We start from the raw sequence: 26,392 nt of genomic DNA on the forward strand, positions 1-26,392 counted from the left end.
TTGGAGACATAAGAATTGAGAATAGGAACGCATACAACTAGTTTTTGGAATGGAAATAAGCTGATTTTAGGAGCAAAATGAGAATATCTATTCCTATTCCCTATTCCAATTGATGCACCAAACAAAAAATAGAAAACATATTTCTAATTTTCTATTCCTATTCCAGCAACCAAATAGAGTATTATATCTCCTTATTTCTCCATCCCTTTTCTATCTCTTCCTCTCTAGCTATATTTATCTCCTCTTTATTCCATCCATATCTCTATTTCTTTCTATATATATTTTTAAAATCTTTTATATCTTAAAAAAAAAAAAAAACTATAATTTCTCTATTAATAACTTCGCGAATAACACATATTCCATCCATTGAATCGTCCTATTCGACTGTAGAGTTGAAAAAAATGTATAATTTCTCTACTATTTCCAGCTTTGGTGATCGCGCTGGCTGGGGACAGCAATCCAAATTTTGAAACATGACTAGTCTTAAACCCTAAACCTAGAATATTTTTAAATTGCATTGAAATATCTGGAGCCTTGAATTATGTAAGCCTTGGCATTCTGTCAAACAAATCGAGACATGGCGATCTTCAAAGAGCAGGCACTGAATTCTGGCAAGCACGAGGAAACAGTAGCAGCAGCGGAAGAATATGATAACTACAGCGAAGAGGAGGAAGAAGATTCAGAGGATTCAGACGACGAAGAAGATGCCCCGCTTACCGAGCCTCGTAAAGACGCAGTGTACAATACCATTGGTATCCATGAGAAACTTGAGGAGATCGGTTGGCCCGACAATGTCAACTGGATTGAGAAACTTTGTATAGATTACAAAAGAGAAGGAGAAATCGACGCCAACGATGACCTGGCGCGAGAGATGGCCTTTTACACTCAGGCCTTAGAAGGCACCCGCCAAGCCTACGAGAAATTGCAAGGCATGGGAATCCCGTTCTTAAGGCCTGAAGATTACTATGCAGAAATGGTGAAAACAGATACACACATGCTTAAGGTGAAGGATAAGTTGCTTTTCCAGAAGCAGAGAATAGAGGAGGCGGAGGAGCGGAGAAAGTCGAGGGAGGCGAAGAAGTTGTCCAAAGCCGTTCAGGCGGCGAAGTTGAAGGAGAGGGCGAAGAAGAAGAAGGATGATTTCGAGTCGGTTAAAAAATGGAGGAAAATGAGGCAGAATAGCGGTTTTAAGGATGGTGATGATGAAATGCCGCTGGATTTTGAGGAAGGGAAGAGTTCGTTTCAGAAGGGAAAAAAGACCAGGCCGGGGATTTCGCCTGGTGATCGATCGGGCGGAAAGGGGAGAAATAATATGGCGTTCGGTGGAGGCAAAAAGGGCAGAAATATGCAGTCTGGTGGAGGGAAAAAAGGGGCGAAGAATAGGCAATTCAAAGACTCTAAATTTGGACATGGTGGGCCAAAGCGGATGAGAAAGCAGAACACTGCGGATTCTGCTGCAGATGTTACAGGGTTTGCGGGGAACAGGAAAAACAACAAGAAGAAGAGAAGGATGAGTTGAGGATCTTCTGGGCTGTCCGTGTGCCAGGTATTTGTAAATTTGGGTATTAGGGTTTACAATGATTTTTTGTTTTGTTTATGTTTTGACAAAAACTATAATGGACAAAAAGTTCTCATGGATCTGAAGTTTCTGTCTTTTGTAAATAATGGTGGATAAATTTGTTCTATAATCAAAATGTTCAGAATAGTAAGGTTTACATGGGCACAAGTAAGTTTGCACGGCTTTCTTCATGAAGAAACAAGGTTATGAACATAAAAGTACTCAATAGTATCCTCCAAAGCTAGAAAACATAATTTATAAGTCAAACAATAACATATATCCTTAGAAAACAAAATTACTTCAAATAAACTATGATCATTAAATTTAGGTTCATCCATGCTACCATAGCATAATCATGAATATACCAAGTTCTTAATCTTTACTAAATCAACTATCCGAACAAATCCAAGACTGACTCGGTGACCATACAACAAGGGTAACAAAAATGAAGGCAACAAAAGTCACAATAAAGGTCACTTGATCATCGTTGCAACATCTTTGAAGTTCTCAATCTTCTATTTCCTGATAGAGAAGTTTAAAAATCTCAATATCAGTTTCACTTACAATTACGCACTTATAAATAAACAAATATGTAACATATGAACGAGGCTTGAGAAGATGACGAATCATACAAAAACTGAATCGAAATAATTTAAAAAATATAGATTTCTTGAACATTTACAAGATTTTCGTTGAACAGAAAACATATTTAAAAATGGTATTAAGATGATAAAAAATCAATTTCTTGAAAAATCATAAATTGCAATATTCAGATGTTACCATTGAAAAATAAGGTAATAGTATTATTGTAACAGAATTTTACATCAATATATCAACATTTTTGGCCTGCATTATCATCTGGATATATACAGTAAGAGAAAAGATCAAGTTATATATTCTGTATTCTGAGGTCAATTTCCATCAGTTAGGGAAAGAAAAATCACAATCTAAGCTTATTTCATTTAATAAACAAATCAGCCAACATGTGGAAAACTCAAAACCAAAATCTGTTAGCAATGAATTTTTACAACAAACCAATGAGATTACAAACTAAATAGTAAAACATTTATACAAATGAGTAACCACATTTAAATCACAATCAAGCAACAGGAATCCCGTATATGAAACTCCATCACAAACCAGTTCATTTCAATAACACCATCTTGTGAAGATAACCCGTAGAGGCCAAATTGACAAACCAATTGATTTCAATAATTAGGCATACAAAGACCAAATTCATAAATCAATTCAATTGAATAACATCGTCTTCTAGAAGACAATCACACAGAGGTCAAATTCACAAACCAGTTCAATTCAAAAATTAAAGTAATGCAAGTCAAGATGTGGGTTAAGAAAAGAAAATTAAATATTTTGCGTACTTGTGGAAATTGACTTTTTGTTAATGTTTTAGCCCAGAAATGAAATAAGCAGCAATAAAAAAGCATAAACAAAACACAAAAGACTCCAAACATTTATCCTGGGAAAACCCTTCCAGTTGTAGGGAAAAACTCAACCACACTAGCAAAATATCGCTTTTATTGATCAAGAATTGTTTATTGTACAAGGCTTTCAATTGATTGATTTACAATACACCAAGTAATTACATAAATAGATTGCATTTTAGACTCTTCATATTATACATGAAAGTCTCTTTAAATTCCAAATACATGACCTCGTATTTCCGAATATTCAATGCTTCATATTTCCATATGCATGCCTCTTCACATGATGTAAGACATGTTTTTTTATATAATATTAACTTAGATACTCTCACCAATGTCTCTTTCGGCTGAAGGTGACTATCACGGTCATAACAAACATATTTCAATTTTATAAGAGTGGAGATATAGATCTCTATCTCTGCTACAAACTTTAACACTCCCCCTTAGCAAGAGAGAGATCTTTAATAAGGGAGGCTCTCATAGCTGCAACCAAAAAACATAAATTCACATCACATAACACATTTTATCTCAGGATAACATGATTCACCATAATTACTTCATAAGCACATAGAATGACCATGCCTGCTCGCAGAGGGTAGAACGAAGACTTTTATCTCAAAACTTCTCCTAGAGAAGGATACATTTCCACCATGCCTACTTGCAAAGGGTGGTCCATTGTACCTACTTGCAGAGGGTGGAATGAGGGCTTTCACCTCAGATTTCTCCTAGAGAAGAATACATTTCCACCATGCCTACTCGCAGAGGGTGGAACGAGGGCTTTCACCTCAAACTTCTTCCAGAGAAGAATGCATTTCCACCATGCCTACTCGTAGAGGGTTGCCCACCATACCTATTCGTAGAGGATGGAACGAGGGCATTCACCTCAACTTTCTCCCAGAGAAGAATGTATTAATGAGATTTTCTCTTAACATAGACATCCTCTTAGCAGAGACAACTTTAATAACGGAGATTTCTCTTAACAAAGACTCCCTCTTAACAGGGACAACTTTAATAATTGATATTTTCTCTTAACAAAGACTCCCTCTCTACAGGGACAACTTTAATAATACACAGTCCCTCTCTGCAGGGACAACTTTAATCAGCACAATAAGATGGTTGACTATTGCATAAACTTGCAATGTGCTGGATATCTCCCTCTGCCGCTTAATCTCTCTCTGAAGTTGAATAGCCTCCGTCTCTAAATATGATCTTCCCCTTTCAATAAAGTGCCACAAGTTTAGTATCATGACTGCAAACAATGTTGCATAATCTCTCACCCTCCCATTGCACCTTGCAACCAAGAGAGATTTATAACAACTCATAAGATCCTCTTATCATAGAGGTCAATGCAAAGATCTATTCTCTTTCTAGTTAGATACAAAAATCATAGAACACTTATCTCTTTGAAGCCTGATCTCAACACAATATGAGCAAAGAAATATTTGCATACCAGCATTCATATGATAATCATATAACTGGTTTGAACAAAATGTGTTAATAAAGATGTTACCATAAAGAAAAATAAGAACTGACAACTTCTAGAGTAACCTGCCAGTCTCATCGCATGCTTTTGCACAAAGTTAATTTAGCATGCACATGATAAGATTTTGAGAATCAGAATCAGTGAACACAGGTGTAATACTAAAAATAAATATGATCTCATATTTTACCTTAATGGTAAGAAATCATATCTCAACCTTGTTAGACTCAAAATTTATTTTTGAATGAGATAAAGTTGCCACATATTCTCCGAATTTCATCAAACCTGTAAATTCTTCGAAAAAGAGTCAGATTAATGATACAGAGTACTGCACGTCTGGAGAACTTTGGGCAATAGCTAGAGTTATATAGCTCAGAGTTTTATCAATGCAAACGATGAATTTGTCTTCCAGAGTTTTACAAAACGTTGAATAAAAGCTATAGATAGCATATCAATTAATCAAATTTATATCAAAGAACTTTTATTTAAAAAATAGCTTATCGTGGAGAAGAATACAATTATTAGATTTATAAAATTAAGAGCATTCAAAACAGCTATACCTGGATAGATTCACAAATCTTTCTTTTATCAGAGCTTCCACATTTCTTACCACATCTTACATCATAAGGTAGTGGCGATGGTGGAGCTCATATGTATCAGGAATTTATGTCCAAAATAATAGACCTATAGGGATTGAAGATGATGCTCTTTGTACAGATAATGAGGTATCTACCACCCGAATAGGCACTGCAACTAACGACAAGGTTCTCTCCTTCCATGAGACTTCTTCTTTCCCCAATGTGCCATGCTTGTCATGCCTCACACACACTGCATACTTAATTTCCATTTCCTCTAAAGACTGCAAGGACACATTTGGCGACCCCCCCGTCCAACGTAAGACTCGGTTTTTATTTCCGAAGGAGATGGCTGCTTGCAATTTTGTGCATTGGGCAACAATGGCACCTCATTGCCCGTCCAACGTAAGACTCGGCTTTTCTTTCTGAAGGAGATGGCTTCTTGCAATTTTGTGCATTGGGAAACAATGGCACCTCATCGCCCATCAATTTTGATGAAACTGACTGTAATTCTTTTTCTTTCATTGCCATCCTTTCATTCCTCATCCCCAATTTTTTTAGTCAATGCAGAGATTTCATCACTTGATACATCTCTGAATTCAGACAATTATGACAATCGAATAATCCCATACATTGTCACAACCTGTGCTATGCTCCATAGAAGTCAGACCCATAACAATGAAGCAAAAATAACAATAATCAGATTCGATAGTATCTAAAGCAGAGAGCAATGAACATTTTTCTTTAGACTTGGACTTGCGCTTTTGAACATTATAACATCAATACCATCCAAGCTCGAATATGCCCATAAAATACTTTTCATTGAGGATACCAAGAGATAAAGCATGAGATGGTCTGAATATTAAATTTGAACCAGATTAACAGAGATAACAAAGCAAAACAAACTGATAAGCTTATTTATCCTGGGAAAAACCCTCCTCCACTAGGGAAACAACCTAGCCTCGAAAAATGATACCTTTATTATTTAAATAAAGAGAACTTCTCAAAGACTTTCTCAGTCTTTAACAATAATATCATCTTCAATGACTTGATTCAAAGGAAACTCTTGAAGAGTTAACAACAGATACTATAAAACAACAATTTGAATAGCTCCAGAAAATATTATAATCGGAGAAAGAATAAATTAGGAAGAGTTAAATTCTTTTGGGTATCTCAAATGCATGATAGAAACCTCAGCAGAAAACTTGAGCAATACATAGACAAATATGCAGAGATTGAGAGAAATGTGATGACATTTACTGTTGAACAAAGAAAACCCTTCAGTAGAAGGAAGGTACGTAAGCTTCTGAAGAATACTGAATACCAAGAGCTATTGAATCCTCTTCATACACGAGCACCAAGCACACATGAATACTCCTCATCGCATGATTACCTAGGTGTTATATATCCAACACAAGCACCTTTCTTCTCCAAAATATAATGCATAAAAAATGGGAAAATATATGTCGGAACATAAACCCGAAGCTAGAAGTAAGATTATATTGTTCAATAGTTGAACAGCCCCCTTCAATAGAGAAATGGAACTGATGCCAAGGTGAAAGCAAACAACAAGGAAAGAGAGAACGACAGTTACAAGATGATTTGCTGCTTTCATATTGGCGGAAATATAAAGGAACGTGCGATACAAGAGAGGGGCATGATACCAATAACCAGTGTAACACGGGGACTTGCACCCCCTCCCAAACCTCGAAGTACTGGTCCCCAAGACGTTCCCCTACCGGGTACTTGAGTAATTGAGTACCCACACCTCCACCATTTCGCAACCATGCTGCCGCTGGGATGAGTACTTCAATTTCTATTTGAATTTTGATTTTTGAATGTTACTATTATGTAATATGTTACTATGTTAAATGTTCAATGGTTCTAGTTTATATTGCAGTTTTGCTATATTTTAGTATTTAATTTGGTATGTTTTGCTGAAAGATCGTTTCATAACTAGCATTTCAAGTTCTATACGTATACTGTACAACACCCCTACCTACCCCGTCCACCACTTGCCACTGTCCCCTTGCCATCCTGAAAATGAGGCCCATTTTTCCCCCATCCCGGAACCTCGTCCTGATGTCTCCCTGTCCCTACGTACCCCAGTACTGGTGTTACACTGCCAACAACTCATATCCACGTGGAGAAGATAAAAAGGTGGATGGAGATATGAAGAAGGTGAAATATCACAGCTGCTGATAGACTTCAGCAGAACTCTCCAAAAACCAACTGTAGACTTCAGCGCAGCATATCAACTGTAGACTTCAGCAGAGTATACCAACTGTAGACTTCAGCTTAGCACACCAAAACAAAATTGTTTGAGGCATAACACTTGAAAATTTCTTGATGCAGAAAACAGAGAGAAGATCTCTCTAGCAGCTACATCAGATCTTCAGCACTGAAAACTGAAGGCAAAGAATCATCACGTGAATAAGATTTAAACACTCCATGGCAATTATAACGCATGTCACTAGGGATATTATTGGACATTCGAACGGCACCTTTTAATAAACTTTCTCTATACTCCAAAGATGGGCCCTTGTTGAATACAGACTGGCCTTTTTGAGTCGAGCCCAACAATAACTCTATCTCTTTTCTTTCTACAAACTTTCGCTAATATCCTTTGCATGTTTCTTGTGCAGGCTCACCAACGTCACACAATAACAACTCCACTTCAAACAATACTCCAGCTGATGCATACAATAAACACACAAGTCACCATATATGAGAACTCAGCTGTGTTTAGAATAGACATGATGGATTTATTCAGATTGCTGTATCCTTCTTTACAAAGATTGCCAAAAAAACAAAAACAAAGGTCATGATACACAAATACTCATAAACTACTGCTCAAAATCTGAAGATTGGATAATCAATAATTAGAGCTATGAATATCACACAAAAACATTCAAAATAAAAACTTCCCTGCAACATCCGATACTATTCAACAGAGGAATGTGGCACTCATGCGTCTGCAGGGGATAACTATGAAGGTCGCTATTTTGGTCGTATGCTAGAACACTTGGAATCATACATTTTGTTCCATATAAAAAAAAACTTTGTGAATCCTGAGATAGGTTAAATGCTGGGTCAATTGAAAAAATTTCTTGAAACTTGCATGACTCCCTTGCTATGCACAGAGAAGGTGTCGATTCACCACAGTTTTCTGAGAGAGAACTTCTCAGACCACCATTATCTGATCTTTGGATTTAATGTATTCAAATAGGATGAAGCACTCGACCAACACCAAGCATCAAAATCTTTCCCTTGAGCATCCTAAGAAATGGATGGTTCTAAATCAAAGTGACCCAATAGCCGCACAGGCTGATCTGCTTCCTCATCATTGAAAGAATGACAAACTCCTTCCAGACAGTCGGTAGCCTGTGCAAACTCTGTAACTTTAATTGCCTTCCCGATTTCCTCCATTATTGCATCACATGATTTTGAATCCGCTTAATTGCCTGTGCAAACTCTGTAACTTTAATTGCCTTCCCGATTTCCTCCATTATTGCATCACATGATTTCGAATCCGCTTGATTCAAAATTGTTGGGTCAAATCTTGGCATTACCTTTAATTTCCCTGATGCAGCAACTGTTCTTGTTTGTGCCAGGAGATTTTAAGTTCTTCAGGATATGGTCTAGGATACATTCTTACTTGTCCTTGTGATACGAGGCCTGACATTTGTCATCATAACTTAGACATCAAAAGTCATGGAAGAAGAAGAGTTACTGCGATGACTAATAAACATCCTCACAAGATAACTGACGATGCCAGAGAATCTTTGATCACTTGATCATACAAGGTCTCCAGTCCCGTCTACTTACTCTCTTGCTGAACCGACAAATTGACAATCCTAAAGTGCATGTGTTCTTGCTTATCACACTTGATTGCCTTGGGCACACCGCAAATGGTAATGCCTCCGGTTATAACATCAACGGTAATGCCTCAGGCAACCATCTCCCTTACAATAAGACAACCAAATATCAATGGTATATATCATAGCCGCGACCCACATCTGTAATTATGTTCTCCCCAGCCGCTTGGGCATTGCTCTTACAGATCTGCCCTTCCCATTCAGCATCTATGGATATAATAAGATTGAAATAATGAACTTTCAAACATTGGGCATATGAGACATCCACCACTGAAGGAGGTTACGATAGCAGAAATAAATAAACATTGCAAGAAGCAAGATAGCTCCTGAAGCTGCTAAATTTCAACACTTAAGAATGGTCTTTCACACAACTACTGGATCTTTAATACTTCTTTATATGCTGTAATTGAACTTGAAACCTGGCTCTGATACGATGTTAATGTTTTAGCCCAGAAATAGAGATAAACGGCAATAAAAGAGCATAAACAAAACACAAAAGACTCAAAACATTTATCCTGGGAAAACTCTTCTTGTTGAAGGGAAAAACCCAGCCACACCAGCAAAATATCGCTTTTATTGATCAAGAAATGTCTATAGTACAAGGCTTTCAATTGAACGATGGACAATACACCAAGCAATCCCATCAATAGATTGCACTTTAGATTCTTCATTATACACACAAAGGTCTCTTCAAATTCCAAATACACGACCCTTCATATTTCCAAATGTTCAACACTTCATATTTCCATACGCATGCCTCTTTGCATGACGTATGACACATGTCTTTTATATAATATTAACTTAAATATTCTCACAAATGTCTCTTTCAGCTGAAGGTGACCATATGGTCATAATTAACATATCTCAATTTTTACAAGAGCAGAGATAAAGATCTCTGTCGCAGCTTCAAATTTTAACACTTTTTAAGTTTTAGTAATTCCGATAGCAACAACGATTATTTCATCAGATAGCTCACAAATATATTCTGGCAGATAGCTCTGTTACAGACCCATTACGTATATAATTTTCTCTTCGTGCATGCAAAATAAGGCTTTCCCAAAAAAATTTGTACTACGATACATATTGTCACATCTGTTGACATGAAACTAAACTTAACATTCTTACCTAAGATTACTGCCACATCAAGATTATGTTGTCAACAAATTCAACCTTGTCACATAAATCAATCTGATTTCCATCACTATTGACACGCTCTTTCAATTAGTTTCCAACCAGTCCAAAACTTTTAGATCACAGGACTACTGAAAACTACTTATAACTGCAATCTTATTTGTAGTAGTTGTGTATGTCTTCAAAGGCATGATAGTAAAATGTAGAGCTATGCTGAAGACAAACAAGTAATGGACAAAATTTACGTTATAACTTTTTGTTCATAGACAACCAAACACAGTCAATTTGAATTATTTTCATATATCAAAGTTAATGAAATAATTATTCGGTTTCAGCAAATTTACTGTTAGCAAATTGTTCTAGAACTCAGTTTTTTGGTAGAAGAAATTCAAGTAAGCAATCTATAATAAATGGAGGACAAGAAAGAAATATTCTTAGTTACCAGTTCTAATGTGGGTAGTGATGCAAGTTAAGAGAATCAGGTATGTGTATGTGTGGATTTTTTTATAATCGATATGTGTATATATATATAGAAAAAATGAAATAAGTATATATATAGAAAAAATGAAATAAGTATACATATTTATAAAAGAATAATCATTTGATAGTATGATACTTCAATTATTGATCAATACCAAATTTTAAACATACCAAAAAAAAAATAGAGAAATATATAATATATAAATATATAGTCTAGGATGTGCACCTGTACACATCCACATGTATCCAGTGCATTCAACTGAGATCCACAAGGGAAGGGACGAATCCTGCAACTAAGTAATGTTCCAACCAGTTGATAAAATAGTTGTTTTTATTTGCAAGAATAAATTTCAAGAAAAAAGGAACATTTTAAGCTATATTATAAAACAGGGGGAATACCCTTATAAATTAATATTTGAATTACAATTTTCAAAGCTGAAATTCCCAAAGGTATTTGCATCATCTGGTTCGGGTTTGGAAGAAAGTAGTTTGGAACTTTTGTAGTAAGTTTATTGGCAATTAGAATGTAAAATTATTAATTTTAAAACATCAACAATGCAACTAAGATCCCTGAGAAGTAGTCAGGCGACAAATTGAGAAGAGGTTTGTTTTTTATTTGTATGCTTTGGGGAAGTTAACATTGGTAAAAATTTCCAGCTGCTTGTTGTAAGTTCACGTATGAAGTATTTTTAATTTCACAGTGTAGTCTATGTACTGGTGCACTGGTAAAATCAGAGGCATTCATAGTTTATTTTGGTGCTGTAGAAGGGATTGTATGATTAAGAGTGGCAGTAAAATTAAAAGAGAAATCTAAAAAATTATTTTTTCAAACACAACAATGTGACTAAGCTGCCCTGAAAGTAAACAGGCAACAAATTGAGAAGAGGTTTGTTTGTTTTGGATTCATATGCTTTTGGGAAGTTAAAATTGGTAAAATTCTGAGCTGCTCGGGACAATAGATGGACTACTAGCAGAGTGCTCTCCGAATTGCGAAAACTAGCTGAGTTTTCTGGCTTGACAAGTTTTTATGACTTTTATTGGTGCCAAAAACTCGCAAAATTTTGGGCAAGAACTTGTCGAGCAGTTTTTTTTTAAAAACTCGGACATAGTTTTATAATGGCAGTTAAAGGCAAAAGTGGCCCAAATCAGTTTCATTTCTCATTTCTTCACTTGTATTTTGCTAAGAGGGGAAAAGTCTTCCAAATGCTTGCAAACTGATTTCAAATGATTTGAAATGGACTTGAGGTGGGTTTGAAGCACTTTTAGCGGGTTTGGAGCAACATTTTGAAGAGGATGACATCAATGATTTGAAGAGGCAGGATATGGAGGAAGGCATGGTTTTGGTTTCATGCTTGATGACATTGAGTTGAATAAGTAGTCACTACTAGTGAATGGAGATGCTAGAGGCAGAGTTATATCTAAGATTGAGGACAAGCCACAAACTGAGTTAGACATAACAAGCAAGAAGGCAATCATGGCCAGTGCAAACTTCTAAGATTAGATCCTCTATTGCTACCTCTCCCTTAGTTTTTATTAGAACTGAGAAGAGGAAGATGTAATTGGAATGATGTCTTTACATTTAGTTTGACATAAATTATTTACTATCTTGCTTCCAGCCGCGAGTCTTCTTTTGGAGAATGTGTTTTTGTACCCACGTTGTGTTTAAAACTTTAAATACATCTAGACTAAGCTTGTTTGTTTTCTGTTCTCATTTATTGATTCATTGGATGTATCTTCTCATTGATTTTTGCAAAAAAATGCATTTCTAATTAAATTTAAGCAATTTTTTAAGTTGTTGAGTTTTTGCTGAAAACTGGCCGAGTTTTCCCCTAATTTATTTTTCAGACCTTGGCAAGTTTTCCAACTATGCTCGGGAATGATGAATGCATTAGAATAAGTGGTGTAACTATAGGAGGCATGCAAACTGTCGTAAGTTGTGCCATGGGGTTTCCAGAATTTTCAGCTTCAGGTTCAAAATTTTGCGAACCCATAAAAAATGTTAAAAACTGCGAAGTTTGTCATAAAATTCGTACAGAAATGTTTTTTGGTCATTTTGCAGGAAATCATAAAATATTCTGGTCTTTTTTAGTGTTTTCTGGCAAAAATATAAAAAAAGCTTAAGCAATAAATCTTTTTGTCTGCTTTGAAGCTCGGGTAGGGGTAAAACAATTGTGTCTAAAGGTTGCGTCTAAAGATTCAGCTCCATTTTCATTGTTTGAAGGTCGCTTTTGTTCCATTTTCATTATCTGGCGTCTAAAGATTTTATTGTTTTAAGGTTGTGTCTGGTGTCAGCTACTCCATGTTCGTCCGATGACTCATCTCCATCTTCATATGCAACTGCGTTTGTATTTTCCTGCAACTGCTTTTCCACTTTTGTTTGCATTTTGGTTTGCATCTCTTTTGATAAGATCATTATAGTAAATGCTGATATTATTATTATTATTAGGTTTCAATATTTTATAAGGTTATAATAATAAATATTAAATGTTATTTCTATGATTTTTTTTTGACCGGTAAACGACCGAAGCCTTTGATTATATTATGATAATAAAAAATAAATACAACAGAGTATCTCCGTTCAAACAAGCACCGATAGGAAAGAACGGAGAAGAAAATCTCCAGTGTTGCCCGGGACCTTGGTCCTATTTTATTGCAAAATTAAAAGGGGCATACTCTAGTTGAGGATTACATATTTATTTATAATTAATACAGAAGGATACTAATCCCCTCTTACTGTTACCATTTAAATTAGTGTAAAATTGAGAATATTTTTCGAAAATTACAAATAATTATATTAGATTAATATGGGTAGTTATTAGAATACTTATTATATAATATAAAATGAGGGAGGGGAATAAAATAACAAATACTAGAAACCTAAGGAAATTATAGATGTTGGATAATAAAAAACCTTCACCATCAGCGCCCTTGTTAGCTAGCTGGTCTGCCTTCGTATTTCTTTCTTGATAGATATTTAGAATTTGAGTATTTGTGAAATAGTCTAGGATTTTGAGGACTTCTTCCAATTTTGAATTAAGGACCCAGTTTGGAGTAGTGTGTTTCCTAATTGCATTAAGAACAATTTGAGAGTCGCCTTCAATAATGACCTTTGATACTCCTAAATGTAGACATATTTGAAGTCCTTCTTACAGAGCTTCCAGTTTCGCAAGATTATTAGTAGTGGGGTTAATGGATTTGGCTCTTTTCACTATCTATTTACCCTCAGCATTATTAATGATGCATCCTATGCCTGCTTTCCCAGGATTGCCTCTTGAGGCACCATCAAAATTCAACTTGATCCACCTTGGTCGTGGGGGGGTCCATCTGTAGTTTTCCCTTGCTTTTTTACTTTTCTTATTATATACGAGTGGGGGGTTTATTAGGTTCTTCTAGTTTTTCTTCATTAACCCATCCCATCTCGAGAAAGAGCCCTCCTCTTGTTGAGACTTTCTAAGGTGTGAATTTGAGGTTTCAACTATGCTTGCTTCGATTTTATTGAGGATTGCATCTATCTGCACGTCCTGATTTTTGAAAATTCTTCTATTCCTTTCCTTCCAAATTTCCCACATAAGTACAGATAGACTAATGTTCCAGATTTTGCTGTATACACCCTTACAAATACCTGTTGGCCATCCCTTGAGAAGCTCAATGAGGGATAATGGCGTGGGCGCTGACCAACCTAGCATCTGTCTGAGCCAATCCCAACATTGATGTGAATAGGGGCATTTATAAAGGATATGGTTGGTATCTTCGCCATCTTGCCTACAGAGCACACATCTAGAAGGGCCTTCAATGCCCATCTTACGAATTCTATCAGTTGTAAGAATCCTGCTTTGGAAAGCCAACCATAAAAAGAAGCCTGTCTTAGGCAAGCAGGACACATCCCAACAAAGATAATAAGTTTATAACCACTTTTGACGCAATACTTCCCATCCTTTGATGCAGCTCATATGAGATTATCTTTGCTTTCAGATTGCTTGATTTTCCTATTTTGAGTGAGATTTTTGAAAACTTTTTGTTCGGCTGAATTTATATTTAGCTATTCCACAGATTTCCAAGCTCATCTTGTAATACCGTCAGTATTAATTTTAGTTCTAAAGTCACAGACCTTGCTTCCCCAGGCTATTACTAATTTCTCCTTAAGATTTCCTAGGATCCCCATACTGTCTACTGGGGGGTACCCATCCCAAGAATCTTCTCAGAATAGAGCCTCATCACCCTTACCAACATCCCAAGTAAGATATTTGCTAATGATTTCTCGATTTTTGACTAAGAAGTTCCAACTCTTGGAGCCTTTAGGGAGAGATTGCATTCTGAAAATTGAATAAAGGTCTGCTGGATTAAGGTATTTACTATACAACACTTTGGCCCATTTTTGATGTCTTTCTTCAAATAAGCGCCAAGCAAATTTAGCCCCAAGTGCTTCGTTTTGCTAGCTTAAATTTTTAATTCTTACACCTCCTAAATCCTTAGGTTTACAGATGTTGTCCCACTTAATGAGAGCTAGTTTGTTAGATTCAGTCGAGTCGTACTATAAAAAACTTCTAAATTTGGCCTCAAATTGCTTATTGATGTTTTTAGCTAGGGGGAGGCAAGAAAGTTGGTAGGTAGGGAGAGCAGATAGAACCACTCTAATTTTGGAGATTTTCCCGGCTTTTGTAAGCCATTTATCTTGCCATCCCCCTTTCTGGGCATCTAATTTATTTAGAATACTGTGCCATAACTTGTTAGATTTATTACTTTTTTCTAGTTTGATTCCAAATTTTTTGCATGGAAATGAGCCTTTCTTGTATCCTATGATGTTACATATTTGAGTCTCCTTTTCAAGCTTGGTGTGAAAGAAAAAGATTTCTGATTTTGCTGCATTAACTTTTTGACCAGAGGCTTCCATGTACTGCTGAATGATAGATTTAATATTAAGGGCCTCGTTTTTAGAGCTTTGGCAGGGTAGATGGTATCATCTACATACTGTTGGTGGGTGATGTTAGGGACATTTCCAATAACTCTGATACCTTATATTTTTCCTTCTAAATGAGATTTGGTTAATGCTCTTCCAAAAGCCTCTGCCATAATGATGAATAAGAATGGAGAAAGCGGATCACGTTGTCCGATACCTCTTGAGGTTCCGAAGAAACCTTCGGGTGTTCCATTAATTAGTACTAGGATCTTTGGTGTAGAGATGCATTGATAGATGAAATTGATCCATTGGGGCGAAAATCCAAAAAACTTCTTAAACTTTACATAAAAATCTCCAATTGACCATATCATATGTTTTTTGTATGTCCAATTTCATGAACATACTTGCTAATTTGTTTTTGTGAGCTGAGTGGAGTGCTTCTTGAATAATAAGTAAGCCATCTATAATAGCTCTGCTTGGAACAAAGCCAGTTTGTTCTTCTGAAATGATCTTGGGGAGAATAGGTTTAAGATGATTTGCAAGAATTTTTGATAAAACTTTATATCTGGTATTGCAGAGGGCTATAGGTTTGAAATCTCTTGGAGTTTCAGGATCTTCTTTTTTGGGTATCAAGTTAGGAAAGTATTATTAATTTCGGATAAAATAGATCCGCCATTTCTTGTTGCTTCGATGGCTTTCCATATATCAAATCCGATAATATCCCAACATTTTTGGTAAAAAAAAGCTTGGAATCCAACCGGTCTTGGGGATTTATTTGGGTTCATGTTGAAGACCACTAGCTTGACTTCTTAAGTGATAGGGCTATTTAATAATTTATTATCTTCTGACGAGATCAACCTAGGAATGGCTTCAAGCAATTTTGTTTGTGCTACCAAATTTGAACCGTCATAATTATTTAAATTGCTATGGAAATGATCATAATTATTTAAAATGCTATGGAAATGATTAACGAAGCTCTCAACATTTTTATTTGGATTTTCTATAGTGGAACCTAGAGGGTCCTTGATTTTTGTAATTTTGCTTTTGGCTCTGTTTTGCAGGGTGCTGTTATGAAAGAATTTTGTGTCTTGATCTCCTTCATCTAGCCATTTTTCTCTTGATTTTTGTCTCCAAAAAACTTCTTCTTTAGCTAGGATGGATTCTTGCCTAGCAAGTAAATCTTTTTCCAGATTATAGCTGTCGTTATTCATTCCTTTCTTAATCACTTCTATGCTTAATTTCCTCAAGCTTTCTTCTATATCTAGTTTTTTTTAAATATGTTATTAAAGTGTTCATTATTCCACTTACAAATCTTTTTTTTAATCATTTTCATTTTTGAGACAAAGATGTACATTTTGGAACCTTTGAAATACTCATGTCCAACATTCTTTGATAAGTGCCATAAAGTTGCTGTCTAAAAACCAATTTTTATCACACTTAAAAGGATTTCTACCTGGTTTATTGGGTTTGGAGAATTCAATACAGACGGGATAGTGATCTGAATTTGCAATTGGGAGAACTGAAGTTTGGATCTCAGAGTTTAGTAAACTTAATGTTCCTTTGAGGAAAAACCTATCTAATTTCTCAGCTATGTAAGTAAAATCTTTTCATTTATTATTCCACGTATACTTACCATTATTAAACGTAATGTTTATCAGATTGTTAAGGTCAACCCAATTTTCAAAAACCTTGGTAGCTTGGGAGGTTTGTTGGATGCCTTTGAATTTCTCATCTATATTTAAAATGGTATTGAAATCACCTCCAAGCAGGATGAGTTCATTGTTATGATTATTGATGAAGGTACTGATTTCATCCCATAGACTTTTTTTTATCACTATTAGAGGTTGGTCCATATATGTTAATTAGGATAAATTGTAAGTTGGTTTTGATATTGTTGAGTCTACTACATGACCATGACTGGTTTGAAATTAAAATATTTAATATAACTTTCCTAGGATTCTAGATCATACCTAGGCCTCCTGAGGCCTCTCTAGATTCATGTAGATAACAATTCCAACTGCTTAGTGTCTTTTCTAATTTAAATCCTTTTTGTTTATTTAATTTTATTTCTTGTAATACAATAATTTTCGATTCAAAGTTTTTTAGGTTTTGTTTTAATATGCGTTTTTGCTAGGGGCATTTAGGCCTCTAGCATTCCATGTTGTGATCTTCATGTTGCTTTGGGAATGATCTTCCCTTTCCTTGCATAGTGTAGATGACTAATCTTTTGCTGTTCCTTTGCCTGTCCATCCGCTTCTCTAAGTTCCTTGAGGGATTTCCTTCCTCTTTTGGTTTTAATTTTTTTGTAATTTGGAGTATCTAACCCTTCTTGATTCCTCAGGATGCCCAAATGTTCTGTGGTTCCTAGAAAATTTACGGCTGTTTCAGCCTGACTGCCTTCTTCTATATCTTTATCCTTTGTGGTTTGCAAAAATCGTGCTCCCTTTTCTACCTACACCATTGTAAGACTGTCATATTCTTGAGGTAACTGCGGAGTACTATCATCATTGCCATCAACCCTTGTTGCAGTTACTTTATATTCTGTTCTCAGAGGAGATTTCTTGTTTGCTTCATCTTTTTCAAATGAAATCAGATCTCTTCTTAGGTCTTCATAAGTGTACTGATCTCCACCTATCTTTAAAACTCGCTGTATTAGGTCTTGTTTCTGTGAACTACTGCTCTTATCCATATTCTCATAATCAAAAACTTGGATTAATTCATCGGCTAGAAGATCTAAGTTTTCCTTTTCAGTTTCACTAAGTATATATCCTTCACAATCTTTGCCTTTTTCCAAATCCTTATTCAAAAACTCCTGGAATACTTGAATTGAGGTTTTTTAACTCACTCTGTTCATCATCCTTTGCCTTATGCTCATTGAGTTTGTATTCTGGAGATGCTTTCCAAGTAGGAGGCGTCTGCCAAAATTTGGTAAATAGATTTGTTGCTTTGTTCTCAAGATTACTATTTTCCTTTGAGAATTTTTCTAATTGTTGCTTTGGAGTTTCCCATTTATCCTTTGTATGTTTAGTCATTTCCTCATCTGGTACTTCGATTGAGAATAATTGACTATTCTCCATCTCTTCTATCTTGCTGAGCATGTTTTTCGGAATCTCTTTATCTTGGTTTTTTGATTCAAACTTCGAAGAATTCCTTTCCTCATTAAATACTTTTGGGCTCTTACCCTTCTTTGCTTTCACAGATTTTTTTCTTCCATATTATTTTGTTGATTACATTATTCTGACTTTTTATGTTAGCCATGCTCTGTGAGGTAACATTCCTTGTTCTGTTACGATCTTTGATACTCAGGTCATTCTGCTTGGGCTGTTCTATCAGACTAGACCTAATTCCTTTAGACTCCTGTGTATCTGATAATTCACGAGTGCCTATATGTTTCACTAATCTTGGGAGATTTCCTGCTCCCAAACTTTGAGAGAGTTTCTTTTTTGCTGCTGTCCTTTGTTCTTGACTTGATTACTTTACCTTTTGCTTCATTTGCTGTTTCTGCCTTTCTTTTTTTGGCTATGGTTTGAGTAGCCTTTGGATCAACTTGCTTAGCTATATCTTCCTTTTGATACATTCTCTAATTTCTAATTTTAATCATGGGGAATGTAGCCATAAGATCAGTGGTGGTTTGAAGCTTTTTGAAGGTAATTTTCCTCTCATCATCTAGTCTGATAATCTCTAAGATTTTTCCTTCACAACTGTGTATTTTTAGCTTATATATCGATCTATTGGTTATTATTTTGATGGGATTGAATTCCTTGGTGTTAACTTTACGTTTTACCAATAATTTGATGTTATTACAAAATTTGAATGAGGCGTCTATGCCAGTTAGGTCTCCAAATGAAGAGCCTAATTTCCTAATAATCTTTATTTGCTTTTTTGGAGGGATGGAGTTAATAGAGATCCATGTTGGAATTAAAAAGTTCAAATTTTCTTCCTTACAGTCAGGAGTCCGATCAAAAAATTTAACTGCATATCTTTTAAAGAAGCAATCAGAGACATAAAGGAAGTCTTTCTTAACATACTTATCACAACATTGAATATAAGATAGTTATCTGAATAGTGAGAAATACTTAAGAAATACTTACTTGGGAATTGCAGAAGTCCTCAATCCAGCAAATGAGATTATGCATTTCAAATCTTGGCCCATTCCAAAAAGCAAAAACGCCAACTTCTAGGCACTTGTGCCATTTATCTTCGTTCTTTTGATTATTGATAATCAAGACTTTTTCCTTTCCTTCTGTATGGTTGGTTTTGGGCTGAGAGGCGAGGGGTTGAGCGATGGGAAGAGGATGGATGTTGGAATTCTGTGATCTGCGATGAGGGGGAGTGTAGATATTGGGGGAAAGGGGAAATGCAAAGAGATTTGAGTCTCCCAGTGCTAGATCTGTAGAGAGATCCGCAAGAAAACCTGTTTTCTGGGCATATAAGGCTTGATTGTTAGGGTTTTCGTATTTGGTGAAGTTGAAGAAGCGGATTTGATTATCCAAGCAAAATGTGGAATGGATTACCGGTCGGGGGGAATAAAGAACTTGGTGATTGGGGTTAACAGTTTCCACAGCATGCGATTTAAACAGAGGATTACCTTTTTGAACTTGAATTCGGGGGGAAGATTGCGAAAAGACCCGATTTGTGTCCTAGCTTGTTTGATTGCCGATTGTGCTTTGGCGTTGATAGTTTTTGCTGCTTTGTCTTTTCGCTTCCTCCCCTTGATTTGATGCTGCTGTGTATACCCAGGATTGCGAAATTTATGTTGTTTAAACTAGGGTACCTGATCATGTGCCCCATCTAAAACGGAGAACGCATTCGAAGTTTTAGCAGTGTAGTCAAAATTTGTAACATCCTTTTTATGAGATAAGTGCAGAACTTGATCAACTTTATCCACTGATTTGCTAGGGTTTCGTGCTGGTACTAAACAATTAGCGGGAGGCCTGTGTGATCGGACGGTCTTATTGCCTGCAATATTTGGGTTTTTTGTAAAGTTTGTCATATTCGCAGAGCTGTATTTTACATTATTTTCTGTCCGTCAGAATTCGATCTGCTTTCTTCTTCACTCTTGCGTTCAATTGCTCTTCTGCAGTCTTTGGAATGGACTCTCCAGCATACCCTAATTTTTTCGCCTCCAAACAGTTTATTTGTGATATAAATACTTAATTTTCTGATTTACTTATGGTTTGCTGGTGTACTTTGATTGTTGTGGTTTTCTCAGTATAGGCAATGCCACACAATATATTTATAGCTGAGCCACTTGTAAATGGATGTAGTGCACTTCCAGATTTATTTAAATACCAAAGTGTGTAATAGAAACTCTTATTATTTTTCTTCAGCAAGGTAAATATTAGAAAGCTTGCCTACCATAACACCGCCCAGGTCAGATTATAATTTCTGAGAACCGAAATATGACTTAGCAGTTCTCGATTCCACTTCACAAATGCATCATTTGATTTCTAATCACTCGTAGCAATTAAAGTACTATTTGTGAAATAGATTTTTAGCGTATTTCTCAATCCCTGTCTTTAGTTATTTATGTGCATCTCTTGTCTGCTTGTAAAGTTGGACTTTACCCTTCGTTTGTTATGATTTTTGAGTCTGTGATATAAAGCCTGTGATATGATAGGTGTTTCTTTGGTTAGTTGTTTTTTATTATTGATTGTATTTGCCTTTTCTCTGATTTTCTTCCAATCAATATTTCTCCTTTGATGATTACACAAGGAACCCTATCATAAATATCTGCCTTACCTATTCCATTGAGTTAATATGTTTTCACCGATGGCTGTTTGTTCATAGATGTCTGATTATGATCATATGCAGCCTGAGGTTATCACTCATGTAAAATATACCCTCTGTATACATGATATGCCCTCTGTTATCGTTGGCTAACTTAGATTGCAGTATATAATATTTATTTACTCTGTAACTGGCTGCATATGTTGTGTATCCCTTCATAGAATGTTCTGCAACTTATTATGCTGCTATCGTATTTCATCTTTCCCAAAAGCAGTTATAATTGTCATCCATATACAAGTCAGTTATTTGACTTCATGGCCACCGGTTCCTTTAAGAACTCATTATTTAATTATGGTGAATTGATGGTAAGATGATGCATTGTCATCCTTCTATTCACGTTGCTATATCATATCATGGCACACCTTAGCATTGATGGTATGGATTATTTCCTGTGTTCCATGGGGACGCGTCCCCTATGCTTTTTGGCTTGTACCCATCCTGGGGACGAAACGGAGACGCAGTCCCCTTTTTGCCAAAATCGGAAACATCCCCGAAATGGCAAAAAAATTGGGGTAGGAAACTCGGGGATTTTTGCCATCTCCGAAACTTTTAGCCGTCCCCTTTTTTCGAGCTAGTTGGGTAACGGCAAAACAATAAATTTTACTTTTTGTGCGGGTTTGTAGTTGTCTTAAAGACAATAAAAATGTGAAAACCATATTTGTCCATGAAAACGCTATAACTCTTCTACCCATTTAAAGATATGATGTACTTGCTAAGAGTGGAAAAAACATAGAGCAACATCAGTAGCAGCAGTGAGGAAAGATTGCATTTAGTATTTCTATTTACTACTTACTATATTAGTTGCACTTTTCTTTATTCCATTCTGATTTCATACATAATACTTGGAGACTTTAGGCATTTTGATTTTACTACGTATTTATGTGATATGTTATAATGGAGGTACTTAACATTTGTCATTTGATAATTTTCCATGTATTGATCTTCAAAAATCTCTATGGTGAATGGTTTATCAATGTTGTGATATGCATACTTGAATTTTGTGTCTCTATCTAAAAAAATCCCCTATGTTTTTAATTGCCGTCCCCTAAGGTCTTGTCCCCTAAAGTTTGGCTTTGACCCGTCCTCGTACCGGAAACACGTTCTTGTCCCTAAAACATCCCCGTCCCAGAAACTTCGTGGAGCATAGATTATTTTTGAAGTCCTTTTTCCTCCCGATGATTTTTTATGCCCTTGAAATCTCAGTCCATAACAATTATTTCTATGATTTTTTATCAATGATTCAAAACAAATTTATTGTAGGGAACATTTATATCTTGTGCATATTTTTTGTATATTTATTTATTTTTATCTGTACAATTTTAATGTTTTCTATATTCATTTAGGATTATCAATCAATTTATTATTTACTTTATTATTATTTTTAATTCTATAATGTTACTGTTATGTTTTATTAATAAAGAATATATTTTAATCATTTAGTTTTATTAGTAAAGATTAAATAGAAGCAATATAAACTATGAAACCATTTAAAAAGCAACATAAAGATCTGTATTCTCTAACAAAGAGATCAAGCTAATTTGCATTGACAAGTAGAGAAGACCATCTTAGAACAATCAACTTAGCACAGAATAATAGATGCTTTTGTCTTCTGACACACAAAATCTATTGAGCTATTCAATCAAGATGAAAAGGATTATGCAGAGTGCCCACCATTTTTCTTTATCTTGAAAGCAATGTGTTTTTTCTTGTGTATCCGTGAACTAGTTATGCATTTGCCAATGATGGTCTGGTTGCATTGCATACATTAAAACATCTTCTTATTGTTCATCTATTGATATATTCTTCCATCTAATGTTCTAGACTCTCAGACATTTTCTTTAGATACACAGAAACATGTCATCTCTCCTGAACATGTTAAGCTTGCATTCAAGAAAACTGAATTGGCAGTTTGGCATATTGATTCATGAAGTATGATAAAAGATACATCGATACCAAAAAGAAATAAATAATCATGTACCAGAAGTTCAGTAACTGACTCTAATGGACCAGGAAAACATCGTATGTTAAAATCATCAAATAAAAAACCAATACCCATGCAACTACTACACACCTAAACAAAATTAAACCAATCCATAATAAATGTAGTATGAAATACATCTTATTATATTCTGAACTTTCATCTACAATTAAAATGATGATTATATAAAAGCTAATGCATGCAAATAACTTTGACCATATAACTTTCATCGGACTCACTCTAACAAAAAACAAATAGGAAGCAATCTAAGGAAAGAACCAGACCAATTTTAGTTGCCAAATGATCCACTTGTATAAGGTTCACACTGGCCAACTTAGCAAATCTACAAGGAAAAATGCAAATTAAAGGTAATGTAGACCTCACTAGTAGCCAGCAGCTTACTGAACTTCTCCTGGGCAGCAGTAAAAATGAATCTTTCCATAATTCGTGAAGAAGTCAAGAAGATGGACTTCTGATTTGGTCCTATAAGTCAATTTGTTAAATGTTACACTACTAACAGTTGATAAGTGACCTCTCCGTTTCCCCAATATCAATCAAAATAATGTCATGGCAGAGTTTAGTGATTAATACTACTACGACTTCACTATCAAAATAAACTGAACAAATTGTATTAAAACTACTGAGTGACCTAGACCTCGAAAATCTGGTTTTAAGACTAATCATGATTATCAACTATCCAGTATCAGAAAAGCCTGATATTGCCAATAGTCAAATCATAATGAAACAATACCTGTGGAACAGGTGCCAGCGGTAGTGGTGATGAGGGTGCTCAAGAATCAGGCATTTGTTATGTATCTGTTCATGGCCTGCACTGAGGCTATTCAACAGAATGGTTTGAAGATGAGTAAAACCCTGTTACTGCTTCTATTGTTGATGGAATGCATAAAGTTATTAGTAGTCTTCTGTTTTGCAGTAGAACCAGATTGTTGCTGCCTCAATGGGGCACTGGCTGATGGGAAACCTACCATTACTGCTAATCATGTGCACCTCCATAAACCTGCCACCCTGATGTATAGCTGTGATTTTTCTTGAAGTCCCAATATCAGAATTTGGAAACTCGTAAAACACTACTAGAAAAGTCTGCAGCAAATGACCACCAAATTTGATGATTCAAAGAGAGTTGAAATGGTAGAGAATGAGAAGAGTGGGCATGTGGTTTATGGACAATTCACCGAATTCTATATGTAGTTTACCTGTTCCTGACACCTACCTACTGGAACTGTCTAGAAACAGGAGCGTGAAGTTGTCATGTTAGAAGGAAATGCTTCCAGAAAGACTTTAAGATTATGTCAATTTTAGCAATAAAATTATAGGTAAATTCAATTTAATAAAAGTATTGTCCAACATATTAGATTTGAAAAAATATGCACATTTTCCAAAAGAGAATTAATGGGAAAAGGTTCAGTGAAAACATTAGTATGCTGCCTAAAAGGCAGGGACTAATAAATTTCTTGGTTTGTACATCTTTTACATTCAATAATTGAGGAGTTTATTGAAATAATTTTTCTAGATTGGATAGTTTAGATAACTTAGAATTTATTATGATTTATCCTTTATCTGATCCTTAGTTATCCTTTATTTGAAATGGTAGAGAATGAGAAGAGTGGGCATGTGGTTTATGGACAATTCACCGAATTCTATATGTAGTTTACCTGTTCCTGACACCTACCTACTGGAACTGTCTAGAAACAGGAGCGTGAAGTTGTCATGTTAGAAGGAAATGCTTCCAGAAAGACTTTAAGATTATGTCAATTTTAGCAATAAAATTATAGGTAAATTCAATTTAATAAAAGTATTGTCCAACATATTAGATTTGAAAAAATATGCACATTTTCCAAAAGAGAATTAATGGGAAAAGGTTCAGTGAAAACATTAGTATGCTGCCTAAAAGGCAGGGACTAATAAATTTCTTGGTTTGTACATCTTTTACATTCAATAATTGAGGAGTTTATTGAAATAATTTTTCTAGATTGGATAGTTTAGATAACTTAGAATTTATTATGATTTATCCTTTATCTGATCCTTAGGAGCGGGAATGAAGTTGCTGATGCCCATCTAGCTATAGATTTCGACAACTGAAAGAAAGGATCCAATGTTTGCTTAAAATAATTTTAGCTGGATAGATAAGGTAGAAGAGTGAGATCCACAACTCTCCCTTTACTGGAACCAAAAACATTCGGATAAGCGACAAGTGATCCCACTGTAAAGTATAGATAACAGTAATTACATGCAATTTTGACTTTATCAATATTTGTTATGTACTTTGTATTTTGTGCTTTACAGAGTCTACAGAGTGCAAGTTCAACAGTCTAACATGACAAATATATTGAAAATTTGGGCAGTTTCCACCTTGTACCTTTTTCTAGCTCCGCTGAGTTAAGTGTAAAATTGGTAATATGCTCTGAGATATACATTATCATTTGGTTTAATGACATTGAGAGGAACAGATCCTAGTAAAACTTTCAATCTTGAGTTTTATCTATTTTATCATGTAATTTTATATTTTATAATTATATTTAAATTGATAAAGTTCTTGTTTTCCATTGGTTAAATGACTTCTTCGAGAGAAAAATTTCCAAGTAAATCTTTTAATCTTGTGCTTCATCCATTTTATTATGTAAATTTATATTTTATAACCAAATTGTAAAAATTCTTTCTTTTCATCCAATGGCAGCAAAACTTTTCATGTTCCTTGGGATGTATTGTTATTATGGGTTATCTGCTGATGAATATAGACATTTGGAATCACATCTTTTTTTTATTGTACTGTTAGTGGTTAGAAACTGCAATCCAAGATAGACGCTAGATTTATTAAATTTTTTGCATACTGCTCCTGCTTTCTATTGTTATAATCATAGGAATGATATTGAGAATTAATAATTCATGTTGCCGATATTTTATAGTGTACGGGTCTATGAAATGTTTTTGATGTCATTGATGGGGCTTATGTATCCTTTTTCATTGGGATTTCTATTTGACATAATTATGTAAGCTTAGTTCTTGATTGCTCGAGCTTTTAGTCTCACTCTTTGGTGCACTATTATCTTGGTTCCTGTTGCAGGCTACCTGTCATCATCTGTGGCCATAGTTGGGGTGAGTGTTGTTTTAGGCACAGGTAGTGATTTTGTTCATAAAAAACTTGGTCCATCCTTCACAATTATA

General features: G+C 35.2%; 1 protein-coding gene across 3 annotated transcripts; it reads left to right on the forward strand.

The window, feature by feature from the left end:
- The first annotated feature begins 514 nt into the window (after nucleotides 1-514).
- On the forward strand, nucleotides 515-25,696 carry LOC149558441 (rRNA processing protein-like protein). Of its 3 annotated transcripts, none has more exons than XM_089832679.1 (2): nucleotides 515-1,546; nucleotides 25,258-25,696. In XM_089832679.1, exon 1 carries the CDS (start codon nucleotides 578-580, stop codon nucleotides 1,517-1,519), a length of 942 nt encoding a protein of 313 aa, XP_089688805.1. In that variant the 5' UTR covers nucleotides 515-577; the 3' UTR covers nucleotides 1,520-1,546; nucleotides 25,258-25,696. The 3 variants fall into 3 exon arrangements, with proteins under 3 accessions (XP_089688805.1, XP_089688806.1, XP_089688807.1); XM_089832680.1 differs by lacking the exon at nucleotides 25,258-25,696 and adding an exon at nucleotides 24,458-25,198; XM_089832681.1 differs by lacking the exon at nucleotides 25,258-25,696 and adding an exon at nucleotides 24,464-25,198.
- Nucleotides 25,697-26,392: the final 696 nt, after the last annotated feature.

Source organism: Cupressus sempervirens, chromosome 5 (genome assembly GCF_028749045.1).
Source record: "Cupressus sempervirens isolate cs-2001-9-10 chromosome 5, ASM2874904v1, whole genome shotgun sequence".
In the NCBI taxonomy this organism is placed as follows: domain Eukaryota; kingdom Viridiplantae; phylum Streptophyta; class Pinopsida; order Cupressales; family Cupressaceae; genus Cupressus; species Cupressus sempervirens.